The sequence below is a fragment of the Fragaria vesca genome, linkage group LG6, assembly GCF_000184155.1.
Source record: "Fragaria vesca subsp. vesca linkage group LG6, FraVesHawaii_1.0, whole genome shotgun sequence".
In the NCBI taxonomy this organism is placed as follows: Eukaryota; Viridiplantae; Streptophyta; class Magnoliopsida; order Rosales; family Rosaceae; genus Fragaria; species Fragaria vesca.
The window spans coordinates 14226028-14247848 of record NC_020496.1 but is presented as its reverse complement, the minus strand read 5'-3'; the positions used below and the strand labels follow the sequence as shown (position 1 = coordinate 14247848).

Sequence of the window (21821 nt, the reverse complement as noted above, 5' to 3'; positions counted from 1 at the left end):
GCAAAGAAATCCACTTTAACACCGTATTCAACCACCAACGTCGAACGACCAAACCCCAAAGCCTCTTTGTCGGCAAAGCTGAGGCTCTGCCAAAATTAGGCGCACTAAACCCCGTATAAAGGAGAAACACCAAGGCATATATTCAATCCAAAACCACCGTTTACCACACAACCGGCACCATGTCGTCTCAGGACCCGATGCCGGAACGTCCTCCACGCAAACAGAAGACCGCAAGGCCGCCGTTGTAATTTTACTTAAACCTAGGGTTTCGATCTAGGAACTCGGAGAAAACGAGGGCAGAAAATACTTTTTTTTCCTCTTTTTATTTTATATAAAATTGTCTACTTTTTTGAGGGGAAAATGGAGTCGAACTCCTTTGATTTCAATCATACGACCTTATTAGGTCAAGCCAGGAGAATATCTGAAGACAAACTCCATATTACATGACAATGCTCACTAGACCAATTCACAAGCGGGAGTAAAACTCCAAAACAAGTGTAATGGTTGGTCAACCGGGAGTGAAGCTCCGTTACAACTCAAAGAGCCTACAAAACTACAAAGAAAACTAACTAAAAAAAAACTAATGTACACAAGAGGACTTTATTTTGGCCAAGAAAGCAATAACCTACATAACTAACCAAATTACCGCAGCTCAATGAATCAAGGCCTAAGACCATTTCGGTGTACCTTTCCATCAAAAAAAGGGGCAGACTCTTCGATAAGGTTACATAGGGATCTGTCACCCCTCTCCTCAGAGCTCGACGTAGGCCCAAACCAAATTAAAAAAGAGAAAAGAAAAGGGGAGGCCCAAGGGCTCAGCCTACCAGGCTACATAACTGTAGCCCAGCTGACTAAGGCCCAACCAATCTCATCCCCTCTCTCGTTCAGTTCAGTCCGGTGACAAACTTCCCGACCGGGACACTTACCACCTATTCCATTCGCTGGCTTTTCGACTTTGGGACCCTTCATAGATATCGTTGCCTGTCACCGCCGCTAAGCACCAAGGGCTAAAACCTTCTCCTAGGCTGTGCCGATTTCAATCACGACCGCCCTCAACCACCAAAGAGAGACCCCCCAGACATGTCCCAAACGCTGATCTCACTAGCCCAAACCATAGTGCCCACCGAACTCGAAGCTGTCACTAGAACGAGACCCGGAGGCCTCCCCTATGCACTAGAAACACGACCCCGGAAGGTGTCCTTAGTGGATGGGAGCAATGTATGAAGTACCGCCGCTGCCTTGCTCGTAAAACCTTAGAGAGAGTTTCGGTCCTTCTTACTTTTGTAAATTGTCTACTTGATGTCTTGATTAGATTGTTTAGTGAAAATAATTCAAATCTAGATAACAATTATGTGAACCATATCTTTCTTCGAAAGAGACATTTCATTCATTAATTTCATCAATTATTACTTCATATACTCGTTAGCTCTTTTTTATTTATTTATTATTATTTTTGTTTTACGCAAAGTCACTTTTTGATCAAAGGAAATATAGAAATACAAAATGAACATAGTCCACCCTCACGGGCTACATAAATATCGAATTATGCAAAATAACCTAAATACTTAAGTTATCTTAATATTGAAAACCTAAATTAGGCATCATGATCAATAATCCGTACCTGTCAGAATCATCTGACTTATTGAAAAAAAAAAAAAAAAAAAAACTAAAGCCCGACTACGCAGCGTAGGCTTCCTAAGAGGGAGAACCAAAGGTAACTAGAACCGACCACTCAGCGTTCCACCAACAATAGAACCAAATGCAATACCATCAGTTAAAGCCAATAACACCCTACGCGCTCCAAAGCTCATTTTGTTCGCTTTCTTCGGACCTGAATTAGCGACACCCAACTTCTATGTGGCCTGACATCCTCAACCTTCCATTTGTTCCTTGAGCCTATATGACAACTCACCTTTCTCTTTCTTGCCAGCGAGACTATTATAACCCCATTCAGGTGAGCAACTCCGGTACAGGTGAAAAAGAAAGCTCTAGCGCCAAAAGCTCAGACACATGAACATCTCCCCCTACTCCTTTTGCTATATGTCCCGGTCTCCATATTAGCTTAAAACCAGTAATGGCTTCAGCCATTAGCACCTCTCATTCCACTAGAGAGCTTATCATTCCTTGATCTAACACATCAAGATCGACCTAATGGTTGTATTTTTTCCTGCAAGTACAAAATATCTTGATGTTATTTGTTAAATTTCCATCATCACTTTGTTTTCACTCATCGTGTATTTGCCGATCATTGTAGCATCAAATATTGCTATCCTTAAGAGCAAAGTTTCCCCCTATGACCTTTACCTTCTCTTCAATATCTAGGAAGTAAATTTTGAACGAAATCAACAAAAAAGAAATTAGTAGTGAGCCTTTTCATGATCATCACCACCCTTTTGCTTGTGGTCCTATAGTGCTTCATCAGTACGTCTTCAAGAGAATGTCAGGACTCATTCTCTGTAACCCTGATAGAAAAACCCATCCTGTCTGCATGTACGTGCCATGCAACGGACCAAGAACTTTAACCTAGCTAGACACCATTTGGTAAAATTCCCCCTTAAGGTGATCGAAGAGAGCCCAGAAGGCTAGCCTATCCACATCGATCAATTATCCCCATTCCAATTCGGTAATGCATTAATCTACTTGTGTAATAGCGCGCTGCATTAACAAATCCACAATTTTCTCAGAAATAGACACCGACATAAAAGGGTTCGGGACCAGTAGAGTTGTCATCCACATTTGGACCCTCCAACATAAGAACCTTCTCAGTTTGTCATTAGCCACAGTCTCAAACTCTCAATATTAGAAATATCGATAGACACTGAATATTCACATCCACAAGAAGAGTTAATACTCGTTCAAAGTGTGATCAACATTGATGAAGAGACGAGTGATTATGATGAGTATCATCTTGTTTAAATACCAGTATCAATTGCAGGATATATATTCGATCAGTAGTTGAACCATCTGTAGAATTGCATCCAAATTCTCGGTGGGTATCAACCATACACAGTACGTGCAAAATAACCAAAGTCACATTCTTAGTAGCATTGCATATTTGCAACGGAAGGTCCCCCTCAGCTAGCAGTTTCCATAAAATGATGATGAGCGCATGCCAACACTCTTGGCTAGCTAACCTAGCTTAAACCACGAGTTCTAATCCAAATCTGAGCATCATGATCTGTTGTGTAGAGCAATGCAAGATGAACCTCATTTTGTCAAGAAATTAAGAGGAAACTTTCAGAGAAGAGAACACGAAACAATAGAAAGAACATGATCATGTACGCAACACAACACGAAATGATTAAGCTGAAATTGCTCAAAGGAAAATATGGTATATATGCATATATAGAACGTATTGTAGATGATAAGGCCATATATAGGCAACTTCGTGTAGTTGAAGATTATCAAAACCTTAATTATATATTATTAAAGAAGTATAAGGATAAAACTTGAATCTGAAGTACGTGGGAAGTCGATTTTGAATTCTTGATTTATAGACCAAATTATTGAAGTCAAGAATTGATAACCATGCATAATGTCCAAAGCCAATCAAGAGGATGAAAAGGCACTGGCTACTTCAAAGTTCGAACAAATTCTAAGTCCAAGAATTGGCTAGTTCCGTGATCAGTTTTGTTTAATTCAAACACATTTTTCCTTAATTACGTTTCTACTAGAGTCTAGAGCGAATTGATTATCAAGGAGACTAGTCTGTTATTAATTAACAACGATGTATCAAACAGATATATGGCAGAGGAAGGTATGTATCCGCCTCATTCTTGCTTGAGTAATGAAAATGTCTTGATGGCATTCGATAAAACAAAATACAATACATATATTAAACAAGAAAGTGGAGGAGTGTTGTGGCATTGCTGTTTGCTGAAGCATGGATTGTGTTGAATGTGGAATATTGGCTGATTAGATTGTTGATTCTGCTGATGCTTAGAAAGAGATGAATGCAACGCAAACGGTTGCTTAACAGATTGCTGATTGCAAAAGAGACTTGCTTCCCAAGGCACCAAATATAACAATTTAGACGGACTGCGTCAACAGATCATGCAGACATTTACTCAAACACTTGTGCTTGGTGATGGTTAAACCTAGGTTTGTTAACCCTAAGCCCAAATTGTTATACACCTATTGTTTGTTATTTCTTTTTAATTTCAGGTGGTTTTAGGTAGATAATAACTCGCGACCATTTTGTGATAGAAACATGGGGGGCTTTTCCCGGTTTGTGCACCTTTGGTGACCCTAGTTAGCTAGACAGCGAGTTTCTTACTTCATCAAACATTTTTGTAACCCCTTTGTGATAGAAATTAAGTGTTACCAGAATTACTATCTTCTGGTGGCAACATGGTGGGAGAGATGAAGCTAATTACAATATTCTGAAAGTTTTCAATGTTGCGTTATAGTATGTGATGAAAATGAATTCAACATTAAACAAAAGCCCTCTTTATGAACTATTTTTTTTTTTTTTTAAGTTATCTAATCATTATATTCATCATCCATCACAGGTTGTTCTCCAACTCTTAGTCTCTTATTATTATTATTTTCATGATCATCACATATATATATAGATCAGAGAAATGATGAATCGTATGTACTTGTTTTATGTAGTATATCTGGAGGCAGGGTAGGAAATAGTGGGGATGGAAATTAAGCTAGTAATTCACACGTACTGGAGGCATGGGAGTAATTAATTCTGATGATGAGAGCCCAGCAGAACTCTGAAATCCAGCAGGTGACTTCGAATGTTAATCTGAATGTTCTGTGATAAGAGTTATCCCAGATTGATTGGGGCTATGAGAGTCACTGTCCTTGATCGGCAACTTTGGGGTTACACATTACATGCACATAAACACAATGAAAATTAATAACAATTAAGAGGTAATTACGGTAAAATGGGGGGTTGCATGTACATATGTTTTACCTGGAAGAGATGAACGTACTGCAAATAAATGGCCATTATGTTGCGGATTGAGCTTGATTGGTCTACACGATAAGTTGAACAAAGTTTTTGGAAGAAAGCAAGCAGCCAGTTTTGTTTGCTTGCACGACATATCCAAGGCCCGGTCCCTTGTTTAGCTTTGCTGTTTGTTTATCTATCTCTCTATCTATCTTTAACGTACATATATGATCTTTTCAGTCCTTCCATTAATTTACACATCAAATGCTGCTTCTTGTTCTGTCCGCTTTCTCCTCATCATTCTCTTCTCCCTCTGCTCTTAGCTAGCCATGCCAGCTGATTCCATGAGAGCTTTCCAAAGATTACATCGATCCATCATTAGTTAATTCCTTCCTTTCTAGTCAGGATATATATCATATCCAACTTAATCTTTCCTAATTACGAGAAACAGTGATCAACAATGGGAAATTGCCTTTCCCTCTCATCTTCAACGAAGGCGACTCCGATCGAAACCACATTCAAGCTTCCCTCTCCATTACCCGCTTGGCCATCTGGTAAGTAGTCCATAATCTCAGATTCATCCAGTAGCTCTTTGATTTACAACACATTCATGCATTCCCCCATTTCCCAGCTGCAGTAACTTTCATTTGATTTCTCGGTTTCTAATTTTAGTACTGGCTGTTTACCATATATACAATACAAGATTACAAGTATATGATTGGTCTATACATAATTAGATAGATATGGCCATGCATATATATTCATGTCGTGCGTGCATGCAGGTGGTGGATTCGCAAATGGAATCATAAATCTAGGAGGATTACAGGTATGCCAAATTTCATCTTTCAACAAAGTATGGGCAACTCATGAGGGAGGACCAGACAACATAGGGGCAACCTTCTTCGAGCCTTCACCCCTACCCCAAGGATTCTATATGCTCGGCTGCTACAGCCAACCCAACAACAAACCCCTCTTCGGATGGGCCCTTGCTGCCAAAGCCGAAGACGATCAACCTTCCTCTCCATCCCCAGCTCTACAGCAACCAGTTGATTACACACGGGTATGGAGCAGCGAGTCTGTGAAGATGAAGAAAGATGGTGATGGATACGTATGGTTACCCACTGCCCCGGAGGGCTATGCTGCCATGGGGCATGTTGTCACTAGCTCGCCTGAGAAGCCACCTCTTGATAAAATCAGGTGCGTTCGAACCGACCTAACTGATCAATGTCAAGCTGACTCATGGATTTGGGGACCTCCTGGTGCAGCCAGTGATGGGTTCAATGTGTATAGCCTCACACCCATCGATAGGGGCATCCAAGCAAGGGGTGTCCCCGTCGGCACATTCCTAGCCCGAAACGGAAAAGCATCTCCGAATGACAATAATATAGCTTGTTTGAAGAACACTAACACCCAACCAAATACTTATATGCCAAACCAAAGCCAAATTGATGCATTACTTCAGGCTTACGCTCCATTCATATACTTCCACCCAGATGAAGTTTACCTCCCTTCGTCTGTGGGTTGGTTTTTCACCAATGGAGCACTTCTGTATAACAAGGATCAAGAACAAAATCCCGTTCCGATCGAACCCACCGGCGCTAACCTTCCACAAGGTGGCTCAAATGATGGTGCCTATTGGTTGGACCTACCAGTCGATCAAGGCGGCAAAGATAGAGTGAAGAAGGGTGATCTCCCTGACGCCGAGGCCAACCTACACATAAAACCCATGTTAGGCTCAACATTCACTGACATAGCTATTTGGATCTTCTACCCCTTCAATGGTCCTGCAAGGGCCAAAGTCCAGTTCTTCAATGTTTCATTGGGGAAGATAGGTGAACATGTTGGTGACTGGGAGCATGTCACATTAAGAGTCAGCAATTTCACTGGCCAACTCTGGAGTGTCTACTTCTCCCAACACAGTAAGGGAATATGGGTGGACTCTTCTGCGCTTGAATTTCAAGATGGTAACAAACCGGTGACTTATGCATCTTTGCATGGACATGCCTTCTATCCCAAGGCAGGGCTTGTTTTGCAAGGGAGTGGAGGCATAGGAATAAGGAATGATACTGCAAAGAGTAAAATGGTAATGGACTCTGGACTAAGGCCATCAATAATGGCAGCCGAGTATCTGGGCAAGGCTATCATTGAACCACCATGGCTCAACTACTGCAGGAAATGGGGCCCGAAACTTAGTTATCAGATTGCGGATGAAATAAAAAAGGTGGAGAAGCTCTTGCCTGGACCGCTCAAGAGTGCTTTTGACAAGTTTATCAGAAGTATACCTGATGAAGTATTGGGAGAAGAAGGGCCTACGGGTCCCAAGATAAAGAATAACTGGAATGGAGATGAAGTTGTTTGAACGTTTAGAAGTTAATGTGGTAGATGGAATGGATACTTTAACTATTAAAGAGATCGAAATTCTTGGTATATATACAATGTTAAAAGTATATCCAACATATGTAAAATAAACAATAAATATAGGATTTTTTTTACTATCAAAAAAAGAATAAATATAGGATGCAATGTTCATGAACATGTAGAACAAGTGAGGAATTGTAATTCAGAGCAGTGTGTAAAAGTCATTCTAATTTCTGAATGATAGAAACAGTATCATTTCGTTGACATATTCGATTAAAATTAATGAAAAATCTCAAGGAATCAAGATTCAGGAACCAATACAGTTAACGTAAATAGTTTGAAAGGTTTATGGACAATCAATGATGTATTTGTGTTCTGAAACTAAGTTTGACGTTGATCATGATCACATGTATACACACTGGCCAAAAAACAATACGGATCACATACTAAAAAGCAATGGAAACAATGCATTTTGTAAAGTAATCATATCTCTATCGCATCAACCAGAGATATTTTCTTTGTTAGTCTGCATTTCAAAAATTGCTCAACCATCGAAGGGTTTCATAAACACAGGGTATGTGCTTCACTCAGTAAGAGAAAGGCATTTACATTTACCAGTCACATTTGATTCTTCAGCACTGATTCTGCAACCGTTTCAGTGAATCTGATGCCTTGAGCAGATCAGATCCTGCACAGGCAGCAGAAACAGGAAGTCTAATTCCGACGGGCAAGCAACATTTATCTGAGTGTTGACCTTTCGGACACCAAAGCAAGTATTGAATCATCCTTTAACAACTGTAAAACCACAGAAAACATGCTCAAAAATCGAAAATTGATTCAGCTTAGTTTAACCAAGAAAAAACCATATACTTACACAGTCAGCAATATTGTTGAGGAGTTGCAGGTCACTCTTCACAGAACCTGTGGACTTCTGTAGTTTAAGAAACATAATAGGTGATTCTAGATTGCTTGCTAATATAAGGCCCAATACATCTGACAATCCTGCACATCCCAGCACAATACTCAATCAAGAGGATGCCAGAGTAAGACATGTGATAAGTGACTACTAAGACTTCTAAACAAGTGATGACTATACTGGTAGTACTTATCCAAAAATACTGAGAAACACAATTATGCACATGGTAAAGGAGATCAAGCACAGACCTATTTATAGTAAAGTAATGTTTTCTTCAGCTTCATAATCAATTCAGGGTTCTCCTCAAGAACATCAATGGCAGTGATGGCAGCACTCGCAAGATATGGAGGCAAAGAAGCAGAAAAAACGTACCCAGAACTACTCAATCTCTGCCACAGACAATACCCCAAACTTATTTCTTTGGAAATGATATACTATATCCACACAAAAACATAACAATTATTACGTCAAGGCCAAAATTTCATGTTATAATTCCAATCATTTGACACATACGTCAGGATCATATCAGTTTCGCAAATTATGATCACCATACTTGGTGATCATTGACTCTAGCACTTCCCCGAATCCTCCTTCTGCTGCTAAGGCATGTCCCATTGCAGCAGTAATAATATCTATCTTTTCAACCTGCATATATCACCACCGGAAAATCACAAACTGACTATGAATCAATATTGTGGACATTTTCTTCTAGAGAAATGTTAGAAAAATACCAGAACCCCATAAAATTCAGTGAGACCTCGTCCGGCTGTTCCAAGCACACCAAATGAGTTGCTCTCATCTAATAAAACAAATAACCTATATTTCTCCTTCAATTTAACAATTTCATTGAGGGGGGCTATTTGGCCAGAATTCTGCAAATTTTAGAATAGAAGATAACCAGTCAATATCTCCCAGTTAAATATTTCTATAACTAATTGGAAGATGGGAAGGAGGAGTGACTGTATGTTATAATGTGAGAGAGAAAGCCCTAAACAGAAGAGATCTCATAATGCTTTTGTAAAGTTCCACATCAGTCAAAGCAATGAAACAACTATAAAATAGGTTAAACACTTGGCATCAGAAAGCCGTAACAGAGTACATGAAAACAGAACAAGTCAATACACCTATAATAGGAATCAAAACTTATATTGCATACATCTATTTCAATTTTCATTAAGAATGGAGGCTATTTGCTAACATGAAAACTATGAAATGATGGAAGGTCATTTGTTGACTTTCTAGTTTAATAGCAAGCTCTTGATTTTTAATTACAATTGTCATTCTGCTGACAGTGCTCCTATAACAGCAATTCATGAAGAGATGGAAATCTCACATTTATTTCACATAGTATAAGCAACCTCTGAATTGAAAGTGGATGATGCTGAGTTGTGTCTTCAAAGGCCTCAAAACATGCCCAAAAAATTTATATCAAAAAGATATACTTGATGTAATACATAGGCATACATACCTGGTAAACAGCTTCAACCACAATGTAGCGCCAGAGATTCTTAGCACGCTTGCTCTTGACAGTGATTCTCTCAAGAGTAATCCATGATGAATCCATGTCACTGGACTTAAAATATACAATTGTGCTTCTAGAGAGATAAAGACCATTTTGTAATCCCCAATGCACTCCTTCATCCCTGAAAGAGGAACAAAACCCCACTTTAGATATAAATTCATATCTAAACAGAAATTTTCGTGCAATGTTTTTAGCAGGCAGAAACTCCATATCTGCTAAGACCAGGACAGTACAGTAGTAAAGTAGAAAAGTAATGTAGCACCTGAAACATATGAGAGCAAAGAGTAACCGTTTTAATCTGTATGCATCTGAATATACACATACTTCAATTACTTCAGTAATATGTAGCTTAACAGTCACAAGATTTTCCAAGTTATGTTATCCATTATTCACATTCATACTTCTTAACTATATACAGCCCATAGTAATATACAACAATAAATTATATGATAGTAGGCAACATCTTTTTGAGTCCGAGATTAAACATGGAGAAAAGTGCAGTGACCAATGTTTGTTTCTTTCTTCAGAAAGAGATGTAGTATTACACTACAACATGGTCATTCTCCCCTGATGAAAATAAAAAAGAGGAAAATACAAATCAAAGCATAACCAAACTATGGATTTGTTTATTGACAGCTAAAGACTAAGCTCACTTACCCTTCCAACACCGGAGATTCATACTGCATATCTTCAGTGATAGGAGGAATGAAGGTTAAGGAACCCATTCCACACATAGATCATCAATTTCCTACATGTACTAATACACTAGCAAAGTTCAGTTAAGAATCCAGGATAGATGTCATATCAAAAAGCACAAGATTCAGAGGATATCATCATAGTAGACATTTAACAAGTTTATGTCCAGTGATATGCACATAGTGGCATCACTAAAAACTACATTCATTGAGACAAAAGTTAAAAACTAAATTGTTCACATAGATACGTTCTTTTAAAGCCCACTACGGAATATGATCAAATTACAACAATGCCTCACCTCTTAAGTTGTGAATATAAAAAGCAGTCCAATGGATTGAGTGAGGTTTGCTAGCATAGAAGTTTAAAGAAACCTTATCTGTCAAAGGCTTCTTAGGGGGCATGTCATGATCACTGCTAAGATGTCCTGTAGAAAAAGGCCAATCAACAAAGATTTATTAATCAGAAACAAACTTTCATTAATGAAAAGCACGAATCTCATAACGACAGTTGTGAAAATAAGTAGCATACCGCCAATCGGCACTCCAAAAACAACAGCTCCAGAGGAGGGAGCATCTAAAGTCGCAGCCACCCAATCCAATGTAGAATTCACCAAGTTAAAAACATGACTTGATGCCATTTTACTTGATAAGTCATTAACAAAAAGCCAGGATCCTGCATCAAAATGCTGTTATTAACCCATTAACCGATCATTCACAAGTAAAGGCCAGCAATATAATATATCAACACCCCTAAAGTAGGGAATTGGCAGGCATGATAATCTTGACCATTTATTTATTTTATTTTTTTGATAAGGATAATCTTGACCATTTGAACTTTCAAATGTCACCACAATACCAACCATTTTACAAAACAACTATACATTCATTCTAGAAATAAGGATACATCTAAACCCTTTCTGAATGTCAAGAGCAACAAATATGCTTGCAGGGCTAACGTTCCCTTTCTGCAAGTCTAGCTATACACTCGTAAACCCTTCTATCTTTCTCATTTATAAAAGATGGACAGGCAAATCTGGATCTATTACATAAACCCTGCACTGTCCAGGGTAATAGGATTTAGTTTTAATGTTTGTGAAATTCATGGTATATCTCACAGATTACAAAGTTACTCTCTAAAATCCCAAACACTTGGTTGTCAAGAATATAGATTCATGGCACATCTTGTACTGTTGGTCTATTTTCTGTAGATCAAAACTTAAATTCTATTTTAGAAGACAAACAATATATTGTTCTTGGGAATGTAGTTCTGGAGCTTATTATACAGTAACAAAACATCAAATCATATAAAAGGCACTAAATTTGATCAACTCCAGCCAAAACCTAAAAGTATTGATCAGTTAATGATGAAAAGCAAACATTCATTGAAATTTGGTAACATGGAGCAATCATAAACTGTTCAAACTCCATCCAGAAACTTTCCACAACCGTAATCAATGAAGAGATACAAGTCCCACAATAAGTGATCAAAATCAAACAAACGCACACAGAATCTAACTAAATAGAAACAACAAGAATCAAAGAAACAAGTACCAGAGCAAAACGAATATCTGCCCACAAAGGTCAGAGCTTTACACCCAAACGTGTTCGTTCTCTCTACTTCGAAGGCGGTAGCAGACCTAGAACCGGAATTGTTAGCTCTCCTCTCTCGTCTACCGTAACAGATCATTAAGGGTCAAAAGCGTCAAATGCCACAGAAAATATGGGGCAAACCAATGAACACACTATTACCAAGAGTGTTACAGTTTTTTTATTTTACTTTTTACAGAAAAATTAAACTCAAAAGACAATTATCATGACAAAACATACATATAAACATAAGTTTGTTTTAGGATATTCTGTATCTTTTTAGATATTCTTTATGTGTGTCTTGGTTTTATACCAATAGGATATGTAGTTTGACTATATCTATGTATTCATATCCTTACCATATTGGTATTGTGTAATTCCCTATATAAATGAATAAGATGAATAAGATGATGATTCTATTGCTATCTCTTTGTCACGTTATCATGCACTTTGTTCTAACCCTAGAGCCAATAGCCCACCATTTGTTTTTCAAAACCCTAAAATATGGCAGCCTTGTTTTTCCCGATTTCCTTCCGTCGGAATTTTATATCCCCAGAAAGCTCTCTCCGTCCCGGATCCAACGCCCATGATGTTTATTGTTCATATTCGTGTTCCATCGTGATTCTACATGGTCCTCTAGGATCATGCAGAAACATTTGGCGCCGTCTGTGGAAATCATTACAAAAAGTCACGTTGCTCCACCCGAGAGGAATTCTAGCCGAGAGGCATTCCAACAAGCACATGGAGGCGGGCCAACCAGTAAGCTCATGCAGGGAGGTCAACCCAAGGCATCCAGTATGTAGGCCTAAGCCATCTCGGGCCCAACCCATCAGGAGGCCATGTGCAAGCCCATGCCACCAAGAGAATGGCACAACCTGACCCACTCAGATTCCCTTTTAGCATCGGGACGTCACCAGCTACACCAGCCTCCAGCCATCGCTCGGGGATGGCATCTGGGACCCGGAGTCCGGTCATATCGGCCGGGAGCTTCGCCGGTGATGACCCTCCCCTCCCGCTACCTGCTCCGGATTCGTCAAGCTCTTCAGGCAATAGTTCTCGGGCAGGTAGCGCCGATCAGCCGGTATGGCAATAGAAAGGGCGAGGGGCATTCTTGTAGGGTCACCGGGAGGATTAGAGAAGCAACTAGTCGACCAGCCGGGATCATCTCCACCACTCGGGACCGGCCTCACGAGCTCTCTCGGGTCAAGCTCGTCAGTCAAGTGCAAACTGATTCGCCGGGAACCGGCATTATCTTGGTCGAGTCCAATCTGCCAGGTCTGATATCTAGATAAGCCACCAGCACCCGCTGCTCTCATTCATCAGCACTCAGCGGCAGCGTCAATCAATTGCCCGGCCGGGATGGGCACCGCTCAAGCAGCTCGATCAAGACACATCTAGTCTCACCTGCAAATCGTTTGGTGACCACTAAAAAATTGCTATGGACACCCGGAGCAACTTCTCTTGCTTCAGCCAGCATACATATTTGCTTCAAGCACCATCTCGGGTGTTTGCTGGTTTCTTTGATGACTTCGGGTGTGTACTGGTTCCTTTGATGATTTTGGGTGTCCTTAGCAGCTTTAAGAGGGTGCAGCAAGTGCCAAGTTCCAGAGAGCTGGAAAGTTGGTGATGATCAGGTCTGAGAGAAGTAAGGTCCGGGAGCATAAAAGAAGAAGAAAGTAAAGAATCAACTCCAAGGCAAGAAAGGCCATCTCCGGGTATCACAAAGGGGAAGGTACAATGTCTCAGTGGCTTCAAAAAGGAAAAAAAAAAAAAAGACTATGGACACCCGAAGAGCCTGGTGTGAACAGCAAGGTATCTGCAGGCGTCGGGACCCAAAAAAAAAAAACCCCACTATGGACACCCAGAGGGACACCCAGAGCTATGTAATCCCTTGGTCTCGAGCGGGATGCACAAGCAGCAGTGCGAACAGCCGATAATTACTCATCGGATCCCGGAGGCCTTCAACAAAAAGCTGGTGGGGTGAAAGAAAGAAGAGGGAAACCTATAGCAACATTATACTACCCTCCCAGACCCTAACTTGGAAGTCACAGTGTTTACAATTCACACTTCCGGGTCTACTGGGTGCACCCATTCAGCAGCTATTTTCACAGATAAGTCCCTATCTTGTTGGTTTGTGAAAGTTCATAATATTGATGCCATGATTTCGTCCTACTTGCAAGTCAACCTGTATGTATATGAGTATGCATGCTGGTCAGTAGGTTTTGGCATTAGACCTAGAGACATAAGTCATTAAAATCCCGAGTAATATCAAGCAGGATAGGCATTAGACCGAGAGGCATAAGTCATTAACATCCCGAGTAATATCAAGCGGGATAGGCATTAGACTGAGAGATTGGCATTCTACCGGGAGGCATTCCACCGAGAAATTATGTAAGCTGCTAATCGATCATTTGTTTATTATGAAGGTACAATAATCCTCGCCCGGCCGAGTAAGTTTTGAAGCCGGGTATTGGGGGGGGGATTTTTTATCTTATCGACGGACTTAATGATCACCATGAATATCAAGAAAAGCAAGACCCGGAACAAGTAAGACCTGAAACACGCAAGACCCGTTCAACACACCTCTTGAGTACGGACTTGGGGGGACTAGGGCCGGGTGCCCGTTGATAAATGACTAGTCTATGGGCATTTTATATATCAAGTCCCCACTCAAGACGTGTCTTGAACGGGAACTTGGGGGGACTTGTAGTCGGTAGTTGATAACTACCTTCCCCGCCCATAGACTAGTCATGAAACTTGTAGACCGACATCCGGGCTACCTCGCCATGATGAAAGATTATTGGTACTACATCGGGAATGTGCTCTCTCAAGCTCCACAAGAAGGCATCATAAGAAGATATATGTATAGTTTGTCCCACATTGGAAATATGTAAAAAGAGGGAACCTTCCTTAGTTATAAAAGGAAGGCTTCCCATATGTAGAAAGGATATATGAGGGCTGACTGAATCTCTCTCTCCCGGTCCCAAAGGCCTCTTGGCCATGATAGTTGATTGTAAAGTGGACGTAGCCATGTCCTCCGATGGCATGGTGAACCACTATACGTCATTGTCTCTTGCCCATGATGTTTATTGTTCATATTCGTGTTCCACCGTGATTCTACATGGTCTTCCGGGATCATGCAGAAACACCTCTCTTGAGAGCTTCTGATGAACTACATATCTAAAATATTCACAATAAGGTGCAAGATTTCTAGAATTTGGTGTTGTTTTGATGCCCCTATTTTTATCCCGATTGGTCCCGAACTGATTGGTATCGAGACGGTTTGGTACCAAATCTGAAAATTACATGTCCCGTCCTGTCCCGATACCAACTTTAATATCGGGATCGGTATTGGGATAGGTCAAATATTTTTGTTATCAACTTTATTTCTATTTTGATTCCTTATTTCTCATTCCTTAAAGAGAAATTTTATTCACACACTCTTAAATACTAAATACACATACCTTTTTTTATACATTTAACGTCAAAAAGTTTAAGTATATTAAATTAATAAAAGATATCAAAATTAATTAGATAATATTATTGAAGACTTGAAATACAATATATCTCACTTTAACGTTTTCTTTTCTCTACATGAATGAAATTTCAAACTTAAAATTTGAAAATATGCATATTTTTAACCGAATTGATCGAGGATTGATCATAGTCTCATGGGCAAGAGCTTAATGATTCATAATAATGGATTTCCTCAAGCAGATGAAGGTTTTTGGTTGACTTCGACCATGCAAAGACTTAGAATGATATTGTCTATCCTGCAAACAAGTGGAGTATCCATGCTCGAGGTTTTCAAGCAAAAGAGACTAGTGATCTAGTTTGGCATTTGTTTTGCAATGATCTTAAACATGTTTGGGTGCAAAACGTCCAAAATAATGAATATGCAAATGATTCTACATATATTGATCAATCATGGTGGAGCAGTTTCAATTCTCTTGAGTTTGCAAAGAAAACATAGTCTTCTCATACGTTGTTTAGCAAGGGGAGAGAAAGTTTTTATTTGTTTTTATTTTCTTTCTAAGTCGAGATGATATATATAAAAAAAAAGAATAAATGTGTATTTAGAAAATATATATGGTAGTATTGGTATATTTTGAATGAGGGTAGTTTAGGAAGTTATTTAGTGGTGTATTAAGTGTGAGATGTGTATTTAGGATTTAGCATGTGTAAATAAAATTTCTCTTTCTTCCTTAAATAAGTAAACGTGTTTTTCTCTCATAAAAAAAATTAAAAATAAAAAAACAAGTAAACGCAATGAGCATGGTTCGTTCACTCTCCCATTCCTTCTCTCTCTATCATTCCTTCTCAATCCTGTTAAGGTTTAGTAAATGCCCTTTGCTTTTAAGCATTTTGTTAGGAACGAAATCACATGTTCCGGATTTCCCAATGCCAAACCTGTGTCATCAATAAGAGTGTGACATGTGGAATTCCCACTTAAAAAAACTTAACAGAGCTCTAACTCTGTTAGAGTTAATCACTTTCAATGTTCTAGTAAAAGGAAAATAACAATACATCTCCCAGATTGTCTTTACTTCTTCCTTCTTCAACCACGTTCTAAAGTCCAAACGAAGCATCGATCGCCTCTCCATCTTTCCTCATCTCTTTCTCAAACTCCATAAAGTCTATACCATCGATCACAACCAGCTCTCACCCACAGTTCAATTTTGATCAAACAAAGCCCCCAACTATACTCACGTCAATAATAAAAACAAAATTTCCCCATCAATTTTGTCCTCTCTTTCAGCCCAAATCTATTGTCTGGAATTTTAAATGCTTTTACTTGATCAATTCCTTGGTAATCATCATCAAAAACAGAATTCCACACCCAGCACGAAAGCATCCGTCCGAGATGAAGCTTATTAGTGGCACAACGCTGAGATACAGCTGGAAAACGGTGGAATAATCGGATCCTCGTTGCGAGTACATGGATCGAGAGAAGGATTAATGATACATCCCGAACCTAGTAATTATTTTTGTACTGTGGTATCCGTTTTACTTGTAGTTAATCAATTCGGAAATTTGTTTTATTCTATATTGAGGTGGTGTAGACAAACTTGTAGATTTTTAGTTACTCGAATAAGAGTCGTAGGTAAAGGTTCTAGCTAAATAATAAGACTTTCCATATGTGGGCTGGGGTTTTTAAGTGAGGCCTTCCGGTTATGTTTGGGAACAAAAATAGAAAAGTCAACAACTCCCTCCACTCTTTCTCTCCGCGAGCCGAGCCCGAGCCCGACCCATCCGATTTCTCTCCGACAGATCGCCGCCGTCCGACCACGTCTGACCGCCGCACCGGTCTCGTTCGGCAGCTGGGACTCCGCTCGACGTCTCTGGGGTGGTAGCTGTCCTCCTCTCTCCGGCAGCAGCTCACGGGAGCGCTGTCAAGCAGCCAGTTTTGAGGAGCCAGAACTCCTTTATCCGGCCACCAATCGGGAAACTGAAGGTAGGGTTTTGATGCACTCTTGTTGGTTAGTCTTTCCTCTAAAGGTAGGGGATTGATTGGGAGTATATAGCAAATCGGGGGCTTTGTGTTCTTGAGCTTGTGAGGTGTTTTCCGGCTAAACCCTTGATTTGTGGGTTTTGTGTTAGTTATAATTGTTGTTATACTTGATGAGAGGAAGAGTTTGGTGTATACTTTGTTAATTTTGGTCGGAGTTGTGGGAGTGATGGTGGTTGACTGCCACTGCCGGTGGCTGTTGCCGGTTTTGGTGGTGGTTTTGCGTAATTTTGAATGGTTTTTAGAAGAGATAAATGTTGTTGTATCGTATGGTGAATTTTTTTTTTTTTTTTGGTTGAAGAGTGTTTGGAATTTGGGATAGTTTTGGTGGCTCCATGAATGAGAAATGAGTGGTATTGAAGTATTGAAAATTATGGTATTTGTTGGTAGGAATTTAGGAAATTTTTAAGTTGATTTTGGTGAAAAAGTAGAGGTGAGCCTTATCCATGGAAATTTCCATATTTGTATTTATATATTAGAACGTTGAGGAAAAATTGGAGATGATTAGTAAAAATAAGGTTGGAGTTCTTCTTAGGTTTGGGTGTGTAGAGGGAGTGAGGAAGACTTTACCTTACTTTGTTAAAAATTGTTATTTTTTTTTGAGTTATTGTCTCGGACCTTAAATCTCGTTTTGTACAGGACGAGAGGAGACACCACGTGAGGAGGGCAGATTTGAAATATGTGGATTATTTGGCTTAATTATTACTTTGAGCATTTTAACGTGTGAGACACGTTATTAAATTTAATTTATTTCTTTTCTCTTGGAATTTTCCTAGTACGGTTGGGAATCGTACTTAAGTTTTAAAGATGAGTTTCGGGGAAACTCACATGAAATTATATTTTCCTTTCTTATGCCATATTTGTTGGATTATATGATGTCAATGCTAGTATGTCGTTCCACCTTTCGAGGTGATGTGACTCTCACGTTTTAAGTGGGGTCACGCAAGCCCTTTCCACCCTAGTGGTGATGTGATGTTGCCGGCGGCATCACGCAAGCCCTGTGCCCTATCCGTCAACTCAACGTGAAGGTACATGGAGTATGGGAGTACTATGCCTGGGAGGCAACCGAGTCTAGGAGACTCACTTATATGGCCATATAGGATATTTTATTTGAGATGTTAATTTGACTAGCCCATTATTTTGGAAGTTTCTTATATGAAGAATCCGTTTATTTTTCTTATTGCTTTATGACTAGCGGGGCTAGTGTGAATTTTGTTGAGATTATAATATTTGCATGCATAGAAATTCTTAAATTCCGTATAAATGGAAAAGCATATAAAAATTTGATTTTTGTTGAAGGAAAAATATCTTATGTGTGCCTTCGTCAAAGTAACTGACGAGAATAGATTAAGGCATTAGTGATTAACGGATGTAACGGCTCAATTAGTTATACCAGTCATTATGTACATTGCTATTATCATTGATTATCGTCATTATGTGCGTGCAATTACCGTTGAAATTCACCTCTATATAAAGAGGGTTTCTAATGAGAATGAGTAGACCTTGTTCCATATCATATTTTCTGTAACACGTTATCAGACACGTTGCTCTAGTTTACGTTTTGAGTTTTCGGCCAACAACAAAAAAAAAAAAAAAAACCCCCTAAGCCGTTTTTCCCACCCAGGCAGTAACATCACTGCCTTTCTCTCCTCACCGGTGGACCGGTGTACCCTTAGCCCTACTGCTGAGATCCGACCAGCCCAGAGCCGAGCTCGAGCCGATCCGAGCGAGCCCCAACGACGTTTGCGCACCCCGGCGAGCAGCCCAGATCCGACGAGCGCCGGTTCTGCTTCGACCGATCAAGCCCAGTGACGCAAACCCCAAACCCCGAACGCACCGCCTTGCTCTATCCAGCGCTCGCTCCGCAACACCGCCGCACTAGCTCCTTTCACAGGCCTAGCGTCGATCTGCCCATCCCGGCCAACGACCCGAACATAGAAGCTCGACCCGGATTCTCCGAGCCCGACCCGCGTTTTAACCCGATTCAAATTATTTTTCACCTCACTGGTGCTGAGGTAACTCTTTAACTTACTGTGTGGTAATTAATAGTTACTATTACTGTTAACTATTTACTATGGTGCTAATGAATGACATGGTAAAATGTGAAATCTAGTTTTACTATTAAACTGATTGTATATATTACGACTATTTTTTTTTATTATTTTAGTAAATATTACCATTTTGCATGTCCTATAAATTAGGTTGTTATGAAAGTACATTCATAACATCTAAATTATTGTGATAAAGTATTTTCACAAAGCATCGAAAATAGTGTGACCATTATGAATCTTGGTATTGAAATCTAAATTATCATTCTTGGAAAATAATTTACGTGGATGTCTTTGCGACTACGTAATTAATATATCTTTGCTATTGTTTATGTAGATGGTTGATTCAACTCGCCCTGAATTTGACATTTTAGACTCAGAAGGAATTGAGTACCACTGTTGGGTTTCTGATGTGGAAACCACTTTTGTGGGAAAGGACTACACTTCCACCATCAAAACCCCCACGGACCCCAAAGACGCAGGACCGTCTGACAAGGTGAAAGCCAATGCCCTTATGTTTTTGAGGTGGCATATTGACCCCAGCCTGCGTTGGGAATACCTTCAGTTGAAGACACCCATGGAGCTATGGGATGCTCTAAAAGGGCGTTTTGAGAACATTCATGATACTTTGCTCCCAGAACTAACCGTCCAATGGAATGAAATCCGCTTGCTTGATTATAAAAAGGTCAATGACTTCAACAAGGACATGCTGCGCTTAAAGGCACGTCTCAACTTCTGTGGGAAAGAACTCACAGAAGATGATATGATCCAAAAGACACTTTCCACATTTCCTACTTCATCACTAATACTAGCGAACCAGTATAGGTTGGAGTATGACAACAAGAGAATCACAACTTTCAATAAGCTGATCAACCTACTGCAAGTGGCTGAAAGGCATAGTGAGGTTCTCGTGAACAACAACACCAGGCCTGTTGGGACAAAGAAAATTCCTGAAACTAACTATGGCAAGGTGAAAGGTGAAAAGAACCCTAAAGGAAAAGGGGTTGGACGTGTTGATCCCTACTCACGTGAGAACAATGCACCACGTGGAAAGGGACATGAGGGTCGTGGAGGCCCTCCACATGTATGGCGTAGAGATGGTGGTGCTGGCCCAAGTGGTCATGGTGGTACTGGTCCCAGTGGTCATGGCTCCAAGGTGCAGAAAGCTCCTAAGGATCCTCAAATCCAAAAGGAAAGAGTTGGCACAGAACCTTGCTATAGGTGTGGCACTACTGGACATTGGTACAAGAACTGCCAAGCAACCAACTTAGTAGCAACCAACTACAGGAGGTATAGAGAGTCTATGGAGCAAGAGGCTCAGTATATGGATGAAGGAGGCCCTGACCCAGATGTCAACCTCACAATTGCAGACTTTCCTGGTAACAAGGACCTTGCTCAGTCAAAGGACGTTCCAGACTTTGATTGATCTGTTTTATTTTTCCAAGATATTTATGAAGGCATAATGCCTCAATAATTTGACTATTGTTTAGTCTTCAAGTTTATTTTGACTATTGGTTTGATGATTGAGATTTCATGGATAAGACCGTTTTTTGGTTATTGTTGGTTTATTAATAAATTTCAGATTTTATTCTGAAACATTGAAATTTATTCGATATTTACTACATATTGGTCACATATCAAATTATTGTTCATAAGAATTGCTGCTCTTACAACTCTTAGCATATATTATACGGGCTCACCACCCTAAATCATAAAGTCTATTGTACTTGACAATGCTACGAGTTAACATCAAAAGAACTTGATGACTATTGCATGTCTATAAAGATCAATGTATAGCATCTTGTACCCTAAAGGCATACATGAAATGGCTTCACATATGCCACCATATCTAGGTACTGGTTATGCGCACCAACCTACATATACCTTCTTAGGGTTATGCAATAATGCACGCAACCTTATTTATTCGTTTTTAGGCCCACTACTAGCCTACCATTTGATGCATACCGGTTGGTAATGGACATGAGCCTGAGATTTACGCATACTTGGTTGTGCAGCATATGTGTCTATTGCGCCCCCACAACGTATCAACAATGGGTACTCAAAAACGAATATGTATTTATGTTGGATACGCACCTCCAACAATTATCCGCTACTTTAACCCTTACAGGCGATCTCACCGCTCGATTTGCAGATTGTCACTTTGATAAGACAGTCTTCCCGTCGTTAGGGGGAGATAAGAAAAAGATTTTCTAAGGGAACGACAGGAATTGTCGTGGTTGCCCCATCTGTCTCATCTTGATCCCCANATAATCGATACCTTGA

At 39.9% G+C, this 21821-nt stretch overlaps 1 protein-coding gene and 1 pseudogene across 2 annotated transcripts; one reads left to right on the top strand and one right to left on the bottom strand.

Moving 5' to 3' along the window:
* Positions 1-5254: 5254 nt before the first annotated feature.
* LOC101300074 lies at positions 5255-7577 on the top strand. Its single transcript, XM_004303040.1, has 2 exons — positions 5255-5457; positions 5686-7577. The coding sequence occupies exons 1-2, from the start codon at positions 5364-5366 to the stop codon at positions 7260-7262; spliced, it is 1671 nt and encodes a 556-aa protein (XP_004303088.1). The 5' UTR covers positions 5255-5363; the 3' UTR covers positions 7263-7577.
* LOC101300365 lies at positions 6501-11052 on the bottom strand (annotated as a pseudogene). Its single transcript, XR_184908.1, has 10 exons — positions 10924-11052; positions 10767-10819; positions 10357-10447; positions 9646-9820; positions 8909-9049; positions 8731-8822; positions 8448-8566; positions 8136-8286; positions 7871-8056; positions 6501-6614 (listed from the first exon to the last, which is right to left on the bottom strand). The product of XR_184908.1 is annotated as a long chain base biosynthesis protein 1-like (transcript).
* Positions 11053-21821: the final 10769 nt, after the last annotated feature.

Coding starts and splice junctions, on each gene's coding strand:
- LOC101300074 (XM_004303040.1), top strand. CDS start 5,364: ATGGGAAATTGCCTTTCCCTCTCATCTTCAACGAAGGCGACTCCGATC. Junction 5,458..5,685: donor ATTACCCGCTTGGCCATCTG/GTAAGTAGTCCA, acceptor GCGTGCATGCAG/GTGGTGGATTCGCAAATGGA.